Source organism: Anolis sagrei, chromosome 5 (genome assembly GCF_037176765.1).
Source record: "Anolis sagrei isolate rAnoSag1 chromosome 5, rAnoSag1.mat, whole genome shotgun sequence".
NCBI classification, from domain to species: Eukaryota; Metazoa; Chordata; class Lepidosauria; order Squamata; family Dactyloidae; genus Anolis; species Anolis sagrei.
In genome coordinates this window covers 8,547,693-8,561,051 of record NC_090025.1, presented here as the reverse complement: position 1 = coordinate 8,561,051, position 13,359 = coordinate 8,547,693, and the positions used below count along the sequence as shown (strand labels likewise).

The following is a 13,359-nucleotide window of genomic DNA, read 5'->3' as shown; positions in this document are numbered from 1 at the left end:
GTGGTCTAACCAAAGCAGAATAGAGGGGTAGCATGACTTCCCTAGATCTAGGCACTATGCTCCTAATATGCTCCTATTGATATAGCCCATAAAAACCTACAACAATCCTGTATTAATTATTATTATTCTTTTAATATTAATTAATAAAATTATTAATGTAACCATATTATTTTACTACAAAGAGATAACATTGGTTTGTGTGTTTTTGTTCTTTTTATCACTTTGGGCTATTGGTGCTGGGTCACGCTGCTGCTAACGAGTTACTCTGCTGTACATTTATGGGGAGGGTCTTTTGTGAATAAGCCCACTCGCCCAAATGGACCCTTACCTCTTCCTTGGAAATTCCGAGGCCTGACGTCCATTGGAATTTCGCTGTTGTCCTTCTTTGTGGGACTGGTTCTCCTTTGATCCGTGGCTCCTCCTTGCTCTAAATCTCTCTGTGTTTGCAAGTTGGAGGTGCTGCTGATCCCTTGGACCGAATGGCTCGGGGCCTGGGCATTTGGCTCCTGCAGCCGCTCTTCCTCCTGCAAATCGTCTTGGCTGCTTGGACCTGCGGAGGGAGAGTTCTCCACAGACATATAATCATCCTCCTCTGGCTGATTTCCAGGCGTCTTGGGGCCAAGAGGGTCAACAAGGGCTGGGGAGGCACCTCTATCCATTGCCACACGACTGGCGTTCCCGAAATAGCCGTTTGTGACGCAGACCGGGCGCTGCTGATGGCTGTTCCATTGCTGAGTTGAGGCGCTGGCTTCAGAAGGCATCGGTAGGGAGGTGCCAGGCAAGGGGTGGTCCTGTGTCAACAAGGCATGGGGTGGGCTGGGAGCAGAGGAGGCTTGGGCATTAGTCGGACTCCTCTCCGCAGCTGGCACACTAGCTTGAAATGGCAAGGCTTGTGCGTGAAAGGGTGTAGAAGATTCCAGATCGCTGGGGTGATGAGTTGCCTGCAGGGGGAAAGAGCAAGAAGTCACCAGATCTGGTCATGGAAGCGGAGCATGGCCAGCCCTGGAAAATGCATAGAGAGGAAACCACCAATGAGTGCCAGGTGCTCTAGGAAGGACCTGGCACAACCGCCTCTTGAGTATTTCTGGCAGTCCAAAAAGATGAAGCAAGATTGCCAAGGAAACTCACAATAGAACAGAACAACTTTATTGTAATTGTACACGATAAAAAGGTAAAGGTAGTCCCCTGACATTAAGTCCAGTCATGTCTGACTCTGGGGTGTGGTGCTCATCTCCATTTCTAAGCCAAAGAGCCAGCGTTGTCCATAGACACCTCCAAGGTCATGTGGCCAGCATGACTGCATGGAGCGCCGTTACCTTCCTGCCGGAGCGGTACCTATTGATCTACTCACATTTGCATGTTTTCGAACTGCTAGGTTGGCAGAAGCTAGGGCTGACAGCGGAAGCTCACGCCGCTCCCCGGAATTGAACCTGCGACCTTTCGATCAACAAGCTCAGCAGCTCAGTGCTTTAACCCACTGCGCCACCGGGGGCTCCCAATAGTACACGATACAACAAAATTAACTGCTTTCCCCAGCGCACATCACAAAAACTCACCCATCACTCCACACTCCAACCACCACTGCACAACCCCCAATGGTACATCAATGCGAAAGCATGGAAGCTTTGTTTCCGAAGAAAGAAATAGTAAAATTATCTCTGAGGATTCTTTTCTTTTGAAAAAATCCCATTTCTCAACCTGGGGGGGGGGGGGTGTCAGAGGGGCCGCCAAAGACCATCAGAAAACACAGTATTTTCTGTTGGTCCTGGGAGTTCTGTGTGGGAGGTTTGGCCCAATTCTATCATTGGTGGGGTTTAAAATGTTCTTTGATTGTAGGTGAACTATAAATCCCAGCAACTACAACTTCCAAATGTCAAGGTCTATTTTCCCCAAACTCCACCAGTGTTCACATTTGAGCACATTGAGTATTCTCGCCAAGTTTGGTCCAGATCCATCATTGCTTGAGTCCACAGTGCTCTCTGGATGGAGGTGAACTACAACTCCCAAACTCAAGGTCAATGCTCACCAAACCATTACAGTATTTTCTGTTGGTCATGAGAGTTGTGTGTGTCACGTTTGGTTCAATTCCATTGTTGGTGGAGTTTACAATGCTCTTTGATTGTAGGTGAACTATAAATCCCAGCAACTACAACTCCCAAATGTCAAGGTCTATTTTCCCCAAACCCCACTAGTGTTCACATTTGGGCATATTGAGAATTCGTGCCAAGTTTGGTCCAGATCCATCATTGCTTGAGTCCACAGTGCTCTCTGGATGGAGGTGAACTACAACTCCAAAACTCAAGGTAAATGCCCACCAAATACTCCCAGTATTTTCTGTTGGTCATGGGAGTTCTGTGTGCCAATTCCATCGTTGGTGGAGTTCATAATGCTCTTTGATTGTAGGTGAACTATAAATCCCAGCAACTACAACTCCCACAGGACAAAATCAATGCCCTCCCCCAATCCCACCAGTATTCAAATTTGGGCGTATTGGGTATTTGTGCCAAATTTGGTCCAGTGAATGAAAATACATCCTGCATATCAGATATTTACATTACTATTCATAACAGCAGCAAAACGACTGTTATGAAGTAGTAATTAAACTTATTTTATGGTTGGGGGGTCACCATAACATGAGGAAGCGTATTAAGGAGTTGTAACATTAGGAAGGTTGAGAACCACTGGCCTAGGATGTTGTTTCTGCATCTACCAGTCAAGAGAGAAGAGACTACACTGTAGAATTGATGCAGTTTGACTCCACTTCTACTGCCACGGCTCAATGCTATGGACTCATGGAAGCTGCAGCTTGGTGAGACACCAGCACTATTGGTCAGGAAAGGCTGGAGACCTTGTAACATGTGAACTCAATATGATTCCGTTGCATTGGGCCATGGCAGTTTTAAAAAGGACAGGTATTAAGGCAAACTGGTCCAAAGGGCCAAAGGTGAGGGGAAAACAAACCTGTGGTTGTGTCACCGTCTCGTCAGTTTCCTGAACAGGCGCACGGTAACTGCTCATTTCGTTTGGGTTTGGGATTGAGGGCGCATCTCCTTTGTTCTCAGGAAGCAAATGGGGAGAAGTCTGGGCTCCCCTAGGACTCGGATCCCGCGGAGGAGACACCATTCGTTCAGCAGACGCCGGCGGACTGAAACCCACAGCGCTCGATCCCATTGGTGGACGGGGATTCCCCACAGCAGGAGACGATGCAGTTAGTGGAGCACTGCGTTGAGAAGCTGGTGAAACAAAACACATAATCAGTAGGCATGTGCAATCCATAAAAAATTAGTTCTAAACTCCTTCCCTCCTGGTGTTTCATTTCTAAAATATTTTCTAATTTTGTGGTCAATATTTCGGAACTCTAATGAAACTTCCGAATCTTCGTACGCATTTATTAATGGTGTTCGTGATTGCGCAACAGGGAAAACATCACTGTTCAAGGAGAAACTTGTGGGACTTCTCTCTCCCATGTTTTTTGAGCTACCCAGATGAAACTTGCTACAGTGATAGAAGACATTTACAGTAGTTAGCTCACCAAATTTCAGAACATTTGACTTACCCACAGAATTTTGGTGAATTTTCAAAGTTTTCATAAACAACTACAAGAGCGATCTCCTTGAATTTTATATACAATGCGCAAGAGGAGAGAGTAGACCAGGTTGTGGTGCAGTTTGGGAGTAAGCTGCATTAAGATCACTACTGACTGAGAGGTCATGTGTTCAAAGTCAGCTCGTGTCGGAGTAAGCTCCCAACCATTTGTCTAGCATACTGTAGACCTTTGCAGCCTGAAAGACAGTTGCATCTGTCAAGTAGGAAATTTAGATACTGCTTATGTGGAAAGGCTAATTTAACTAATTTACGATGCCATAAAACTCTCCAGCAGCATGCAAAAGAATGAGGAAGTACTCCTTCGGTGTCACAAGTGGACGGTGAAGCGACAGCTCCCCCGGTGGCCGGAATTCAAAGCATGTCCTCATGAAGCTGGAAAGTTAAATAGCCTTTGTGTGCCTGTGTATACAGTATATGTGGTGTGTCTATGGCGTTGAATGTTTGCCATTTATATGTGCATTGTGATCCTGAGTCTTTGTGATCCTGCGGGGTGAAAAGGGAAGAATATAAATAAATAAGTTGCCCCAAAACATCTATTTATTTATTTATGTATTTACTAGCTGTCCCCTGCCATGCGTTGCTGTGGCTCAGTCTGTATATATGTGTTTTTTGTGTGTGTATATATTTGTGTATCTGTGTATATATGTGTGTGTGTATATATAGATAGATAGATACAGACATAGATAGATATGTGTGTGTGTGGGGGGGGGGGTATGTGTGGGTGTATATATGTGTGTGTTTATAAGTGCATGTGTATGTTGTGTATACGTGTATGCTTGTCTTTATGCATATTTGTGTTTATATATGTGAATGTATATGGGTATATATATACGGATGTGTATGTATGTGTGCATGTGTATACATATATGAGCGTGTGTGTGTGTGTATATATATATATGGTGTATTTTGGGGGGTTTTAAGTCCATTCTGCTGAGGGATTTTGTATTTTTAGGGGTGATGAACAGTCGTTGGACTATTAGGTGTATTGTGTCAAAATTTCGTGTCAATTCGTCCAGTGGTTTCTGAGTTATGTTAATCTCACAAACGAACATTACATTTGTATTTATATAGATGTAAATAAATAAATAAATAGATGTTTTGGGGCAACTAAAAAAAAAACACTTCTGTAACTCTTCTGAATATATATTTGTGCATTGGCATATCTTTGTCGCTAACAGTTCAAAGAGATATATAGCTGTATCAGTTGAACAACTGAGAAACCAAGTTGCCTTGCATGAATGCTGGCGAATACCATTTCCCCCCAAAAGGTTATGACTCTAACAGGTCATGTTTTTTACCAAGAGGTTATGCCATCATTTCTCAAAAGGTGATGACTTCTAACAAGGTCATGTCTTTCCAAAGATCATAAAAGGTTATGGAGATTTTGATTTTCCAAAACTATTTCACTTGATTCTTCTGTATGGTTGCTTTTATAGTCATGCCTTTACATTTGCAGGTTTAATTTTTGCAGATCTGATTGAATCTCTAGTTCCTCCAATGTGACAATAAGACAATAAGAGTTACGCAGGAAAATCTAGGGTTTCTTACAGAATACACCCCTCTAGGCATCTCTAGGTCCTCTTGTTCATAACTTGGGGAATGCCTGCATTTGACTGGGCTATTTTTTCCACCTTTCCTTTTCATCAGGACACCCCACAATGTGGCATACAGTTTGGAAAGCTGTTGTGACTCAGCTGGATTCACAGAGTGTCTCTGATGAGGATGATGGGACTCAGGTTCACAGTCTGGTTCAAAATGTCCCTGTTATTTAACAGTGAAGAGGTGCAGTTTCCCACAGCAAGGAATGAGAGTGTTGGTTCTAAAAACAGCCAGGTGCAGGTGCAGATTGAGTCAGAGAAGGAGGACAGTTCTCAGCCTGATAATGAGCAAGCAGGGAAACAGGCTGACACTAATGAAGACTGACCTTGACGAAATGGGACCCTTAGATTGGGCTGACCATTTGGAATTCTGAGTTCGAAGGAGTGAGAGAATAGCTAACAAGAGGGAGGCCAGAGGCCAAAGAAATGCCTTCATGTTTTGCAAAGGATATTAAGCTGTATGTTTGAGATTTTATTTATTTATTTATTTAGGTTATTTCTACCCCGCCTTTCTCACCCCGGAAGGGACTCAGGGCAGCTTACAAAGGCACAATTCGATGCCGGCATCAACATAGCAGTAGAATAAAACCAATATAGCAGCAATTAAACAATTAACAATCAGTTTCTACATTGCAACAATAAAACCAATTTCGCCTAATTTACGCTCAGCGTTCGCCATCTCATAGTCCAAATTCCAATTCCACTTTGTCAGTCCTAGTCGTCTAATTGTCCTTATCTAGTTGTTAGATTGCCCGAAGGCCTGGTTCCCACAACCACATTTTTAATTTCCTCCTGAAGGAGAGGAGGGATGTTGATGACCTAATTTCCCCCGGGAATGAGTTCCACAGGTGAGGGGCCACCACTGAGAAGGCCCTGCTCCTCATCCCCACCAACCTCACTTGTGATAGAGGTGGGGTCGAGAGCAGGGCCTCCCTGGATGATCTCAAACTCCGAGGTGGGACGTAGAGGGAGATACGTTCGGACAGATACGCTGGACCGGAACCGTATAGGGTTTTGTAGGTGAATCAGCAGCCAGTGGAGCTGACACAGCAGGGGGGTGGTGTGCTCCCTGTATGACGCTCTGGTGAGTAATCTGGCTGCCGCTCGCTTGACCAGTTGAAGTTTCCGAACAGTCTTCAAGGGCAACCCCACGCAGAGTGCGTTACAGTAATCTATTCGGGATGTAACAAGAGTGTGGACCACTGTGGCCAGATCAGGCTTCCCAAGGTACGGGCGCAACTGGTGCACAAGATCAAACCTTTGTCAAACAACTTTTCGTTCAATTAAGAAGCTCGCCGTTGTTTGTCTGGATTATCTTCTTGTGTTCATGGTTTCAGGTTCTCTTGGGTTTTGCTTTGCTGGTGCCTTTTCGGATTAAGCTTCAAGTGTTGTTATATTGATCTTTTGGAACATTAACCTTTGCCTTTAAGAACTTTTTACCTTTCATTTTTAAGAAACTATAATGACTTCTGGCTGTGTGCAGTTTGATGTTTTCAGCAAGATGAATCTACTCTGAGGTGCAACAAAAGCTCTGATCTAGATCTTCCAGCACAACCCCATGGTTGACTTCTAATTGCACCTGACTACAGAGTATTAGGGGACCCGCGAATAATCAAATCTGCAGAAGTTAAACCCTCAAATGTGGAAGGCTGACTGCGAAGTCCTTCGGCCTACCCCTCTGGAAAGTCTCCACCCCCCAGAAAACCAAAACCAAGACTACATGCAGGCGAAGAAAAGACGACTCACGGAGTAGATTTGTGTTGTAAACCTCCTGGAGCTTCCTGGCTAAGTCTTCTAAGCCGTCTGCCTGGAGTGCCTCAATGAGGATTTCCAACCAGCCTCTCCTGCACTGCAGGCGCTGGAAGAACTCCCACACAGTTCGATCATTCCCATACAGGGTGAGATGCGCGCTGAGTTCTTGCTAAAGAAAAAACAGAGGGGAAAAACTTCAGGAGAGGAAGAAAGGATTGCACCCCTGAAGGAACCGGGATTCCGCTCGCAAAGAATGTGCTTTGCATCGATACAAGCCACACACCCTATCCCTTTCACCTCTCATTTATGAGATGTAATATTTTTACAGGTAGCAGGGAAAATTGTTGCTCGATGGGTTCATTCACATGCCTAAATATAGAACGATAATTTCTATATATAGAAATATAGAAATTATACAGAACTATAGAACGATTATATATATATATATGAAAAATAGAAATCATATAGAACTATTGTTGTTGTTGTTATTATTATTATTATTAGAAACACAACAAGATGAGTCCACAGCAAACAAGATCACTATGCTGGGTGTTGTACTGGATCACACGTCAGACACTTCCTAAGTGTCTAAGACTTTAATAAAAATAGTAATTATTATTATTATTTCAAACACAACAAGATTAGTACACAGCAAACAAGATCATTATGCTGGGCGTTGTACTAGATCACACATCAGACACTTCCTAAGTGTCTAAGACTTTAATTATTATTATTATTATTATTATTATTCAAAACACAACAAGATGAGTCCACAGCAAACAAGATCACTATGCTGGCTGTTGTATTGGATCACATGTCAGACACTTCCCAAGTGTCTAAAACTTTAATAATAATAATAATAATTATTATTATTATTATTATTTCAAACACAACAAGATTAGTACACAGCAAATGAGGTCATTCTGCTGGCTGTTGTATTGGATCACACGTCGGACACTTCCCAAGTGTCTAAGACTTTAATAATAATAGTAATTATTATTATTATTATTTCAAACACAACAAGATTAGTCCACAGCAAACAAGATCACTCTACTGGCTGCTGTATTCGATCACATGTCGAACACTTCCCAAGTGTCTAGGACTTTAATAATAATAATAATAATAATTATTATTATTATTATTATTTCAAACACAACAAGATTAGTCCACAGCAAACAAGATCACTCTACTGGCTGCTGTATTAGATCACATGTCGAACACTTCCCAAGTGTCTAGGACTTTAATAATAATAATAATAATAATTATTATTATTATTATTTCAAACACAACAAGATTAGTCCACAGCAAACAAGATCACTCTGCTGGCTGTTGTATTGGATCACACGTCAGACACTTCCCAAGTGTCTAAGACATTAATAATAATAATAACAAAATCAATAATCAATAATAATAACAACATCACTATGCTGGGTGTTATACTGGATCACACGTCAGACACTTCCCAAGTGTCTAAAACTTTAATAATAATAATAATAATTATTATTATTATTATTATTTCAAACACAACAAGATTAGTACACAGCAAACAAGATTGCTATGCTGGCTTTTGTATCAGATCACACGTTGGACACTTTCCAAGTGTCTAAGACTTTAATAATAATAATAATTATTATTATTATTTCAAACACAACAAGATTAGTACACAGCAAATGAGGTCATTCTGCTGGCTGTTGTATTGGATCACACGTCGGACACTTCCCAAGTGTCTAAGACTTTAATAATAATAATAATAATAATTATTATTATTATTATTTGATACACAAGATTAGTACACAGCAAACGAGGTCATTCTCCTGGCTGTTGTATTGGATCACACGTCAGACAATTCCCAAGTGTCTAAGACTTTAATAATAATAATTAGTATTATTATTATTATTATTTCAAACACAACAAGATTAGTACACAGCAAACAAGATTGCTATGCTGGCTTTTGTATCAGATCACACGTTGGACACTTTCCAAGTGTCTAAGACTTTAATAATAATAATAATAATTATTATTATTATTATTATTTCAAACACAACAAGATTAGTATACAGCAAATGAGGTCATTCTGCTGGCTGTTGTATTGGATCACACGTCGGACACTTCCCAAGTGTCTAAGACTTTAATAATAATAATAATAATAATTATTATTATTATTTGATACACAAGATTAGTACACAGCAAACGAGGTCATTCTCCTGGCTGTTGTATTGGATCACACGTCAGACAATTCCCAAGTGTCTAAGACTTTAATAATAATAATTAGTATTATTATTATTATTATTTCAAACACAACAAGATTAGTACACAGCAAACAAGATTGCTATGCTGGCTTTTGTATCAGATCACACGTTGGACACTTTCCAAGTGTCTAAGACTTTAATAATAATAATAATAATAATAATAATTATTATTATTTCAAACACAACAAGATTAGTATACAGCAAATGAGGTCATTCTGCTGGCTGTTGTATTGGATCACACGTCGGTACACATCCCAAGTGTCTAGGACTTTAATAATAATAATAATAATAATTATTATTATTATTATTTCAAACACAACAAAATTAGTATATGCATACAATTGTTTTGGTTCGCCCCGACACAATAAATAAATAGATACCTGCATGGCATATTTTATTTCTCTGGCAAGGCAGTATGTGGGCTGATCAACTGTGAACTAGACGTGGTTTATTTTACATTAAGCCACAATACAGGCTAAACTCCCCATATCCAAAAGGCATGGATCTAGAGGTGTTTTATAAGGTATCAAACTGCATCAGTTCTACAGTGTAGACCAGTGGTTTTCAGAGATGTTTTGGCCTACAAGTCCCAGAACTTTCAACCAGTTTACCAACTGTTAGGATCTCTGGGAGTCGAATGCCAAAACATCTAGGGGGCCAAAGGTTGAGTACCACTGGTGTAGATGCTCCTGGTGTGGACACCTTCTCCCACAAATGCCACATTCTGGTTCCTTCCACCCTCCAATTTCCAGAGCATCAGCAGAGATCATAGGCAAGATCTTGACTCATTACCCGATCCATATCCGTGAGGCAGGAGAGGTGGATCATCTGAGCCACGCGGATGCGAAAGAACGTTCTCAAATTAGCCTTGATATACTTTCTGACTTCTTCCTCCGCAAAGTCAGACATCTTTGGTCAGCAACTAGGGCAAGGGCACGAAAGACACTTCCATTAATCTCACGATGATGTTTACTGAACCACCCCGTAAACAAAAATGTAATGTTCGTTTGTGGGATTAACATAACTCAAAAACCATTGGATAAATTGACACCAAATTTGGACAGAATATGCCTAAAAACCCAATGAGTGACCATCACTCAAAAAATGGATTTTGTCATTTGGGAGTTGCTGGGATTTATGGTTCACCTACAATCAAAGAGCATTCTGAACTCCACTAACAATGGAATTGAACCAAACTTGGAACACAGAACTCCCATGCCCAACAGAAAACACTAGAAGGGTTTGGTGGGCATTGACCTTGAGTTTGGGAGTTGTAGTTCACCTACATCCAGAGAGCACTGTGGGCTCAAACAATGATGGATCTGTTCCAAACTTGGCACGAATACTCCGTATGGACAAATATGAACACAGATACGAGTTTGGGGAAATAGACCTTGACATTTGGGAGTTGTAGTTCCAACTCTTTGATTCTATGATTCTAAATATATAATAATAATATCATATTATTATTATTACTATTATATTGCATTACATAATATTGTAATTATTATATGTATTACAATATATTATATTACATAATACTACATATTGTTGTTGTTGTTCATTCGTTCAGTCGTCTCCGACTCTTCGTGACCTCATGGACCAGCCCAAGCCAGAGCTCCCTGTCGGCCGTCACCACCCCCAGCTCCTTCAAGGAGCTTCAATACTACATATAATGTAACATAATGTGAAAATTATATGTATATACAATATATTATATTACATTATATTATATACATATTAAAATACCCCAAAGATTAAACATAAGTTGCAACTTTAAATGGGTCTGGGTTAGCTGGGAACTCCACCCTTCGAGGTAGAAGAGGTAGAACTATTTTGCAAGTTTTGACTTCTCAAAAGCAAGCAAAACAAATATAATAGATATAAATTATACACACACACACACACACACACACACAATGATAAAGAGCTTCCCAACTCCTCTGGACTGCTAGTCTTACTCCCTGAAAATGTAGGTAGGACTATTTTGCAAGGTTTGACTTCTCAAAAGCAAGCAAAACAAATATAATATAATACACACACACACATACACACACACACACATATAACACAATGATAAAGAATGTATTGTCGAAGGCTTTCATGGCTGGAATCACTAGGTTCTTGTAGGTTTTTTCGGGCTATAGGGCCATGTTCTAGAGACATTTCTCCTGACGTTTCGCCTGCATCTATGGCAAGCATCCTCAGAGGTAGTGAGGTCTGTTGGAAATAGGACAATGGGTTTATATGACTGACCTTGAAGGAGCTGGGGGTGGTGACGGCCGACAGGGAGCTCTGGCGTGGGCTGGTCCATGAGGTCACGAAGAGTCGGAGACGACTGAACGAATGAACAACAACATATCTGTGGAATGGCTGGGGTGGGGCAAAGAGCTCTTCTCTGCTGGAGCTAGGTGTGAATGTTTCAGCTGACCACCTTCATTAGCATTTGAAGGCCTGGCTGAGCCTGGGAAAATGTTCTGTTGAGAGGTGATTAGATGTGCCTGGTTGTTTCCTCTCTGCTGTTTTGCTGTAGTAATTTTAGAGTTTTTTAATACTGGTAGCCAGATTTTGTTCATTTTCATGGTTTCCTCCTTTCTGTTGAAATTGTCCACATGCTTCAACCAGAGAAGTCAGCCATAGCAGAGCACCTGATGAACCAACCTGGACACAGCATATTATTTGAGAACACAGAAATGCTGGACCACACCAACAACCACCATGTCAGGCTACACAGAGAAGCTACTGAAATCCACAAGAAGCATGTGGACAGGCACATCTTAACACCTCTCAACAGAACATTTTCCCAGGCTCAGCCAAGCCTTCAAATGCTAATGAAGGTGGTCAGTTGAAACATTCACACCTAGCTTCAGCAGAGAAGAGCTCTTTGCCCCACCCCAGCCATTCCACAGATATATAAACCCATTTTCCTACTTCCAGCAGACCTCACTACCTCTGAGGATGCTTGCCATGGATGCAGGCGAAACGTCAGGAGAGAATGCCTCTAGAACATAGCCCTATAGCCCGGAAAAACCTACAAGAACCCACAATGATAAAGAGCTTCCCAACTCCTCTGGACTGCTAGTCTTACTCCCTGAAAATGTAGGGTTGCAAACCCCAGCCTTTGGCCTTGCTTCTTCCGTGTACACGTGTACAGAGACCTGAACGTGTGAATGGAGGCATTAAAAGAACAAAAGCCGCAACCCTCCCAGCTCTGACCTTGCAATGTTTATTCTGCAACAAAGGCCAAGCCCTATGATGCAAGGCCCGCCGCTGAAAGCGAAAGCCAAAGCCATGGCCTTGCAAAGATTGCAGGCATCTATTTCCGGGAAGGAACAAACTCTTGCAAAAGAGAAACAAAGGTAAACATTCCTCCAACACGGGGAGAAAATAAAGTTGGAGCACAAGATAACTTCTTCCCAAGAGGCTTTCCAAGACGGGGAAGCCACTGCATGTTTCTCCTTACCTACTCTTCCGACCTGAAGACCGGGAAAAGAAGGCGGACCCTAATGGGAACTCGGATTCCAGGGGAACGTTCTCATCCCGCCTCCCGACGGCCTCCCATTGGCTGAGAGCATGCGCCCCAGGCTGTCCATCAAATGTGCTTTGGAAGCATCCCCACTACTGAATTCAGGCAACTCACAATAATGCAAATCCAAAGAATGCAAGTGCCTCAAAATATTAATAGGACATAAATCCAAACATAATTATATCATCACCTTTTAGAAAAAGATTTCTAACTAGGAATTTTATATTGGGTTGTTGTAAGTTTTTTCAGACTATATGGCCATGTTCTAGAGGCATTCTCTCCTGACGTTTCGCCTGCATCTATGGCAAGCATCCTCAGAGGTAGTGAGGTCTGTTGGAAGTAGGAAAAAGGGTTTAGATATATGTGGAATGACCAGGGTGGGACAAAGGACTCTTGTCTGCTGGAGCTAGGTGTGAATGTTTCAACTGACCACCTTGATGGCCTGGCAGTGTCTGGAGCAATCTTTTGTTGAGAGGTGATTAGATGTCCCGTGGAACTAGGAAAAAGGGTTTATATATCTGTGGAATGACCAGGGTGGGACAAAGGACTCTTGTCTGCTGGACCTAGGTGTGAATGTTTCAACTGACCACCTTGATAGCCTGGCAGTGCCTGGAGCAATCTTTTGTTG

General features: G+C 41.8%; 1 protein-coding gene across 2 annotated transcripts in view; it reads right to left on the bottom strand.

Annotated features, from left to right (window-relative positions):
* Positions 1-12,747, bottom strand: part of MAVS (mitochondrial antiviral signaling protein) — a 19,107-nt gene extending 6,360 nt beyond the window's left edge. The window contains exons 1-5 of one of the 2 annotated variants that reach the window (XM_060779431.2): positions 12,669-12,747; positions 9,998-10,127; positions 6,951-7,125; positions 2,962-3,233; positions 329-941 (exon numbers count right to left, since the gene is read on the bottom strand). In XM_060779431.2, the coding sequence (XP_060635414.2) occupies positions 329-941; positions 2,962-3,233; positions 6,951-7,125; positions 9,998-10,114 (1,177 nt within the window). In that variant the 5' untranslated portion in view covers positions 10,115-10,127; positions 12,669-12,747. Of the gene's footprint in view, positions 1-328; positions 942-2,961; positions 3,234-6,950; positions 7,126-9,997; positions 10,128-12,421; positions 12,444-12,668 lie in introns of those variants that run through there. The other variant, XM_067468554.1, reaches the window with a different exon arrangement.
* Between the last annotated feature and the right edge of the window lie 612 nt (positions 12,748-13,359).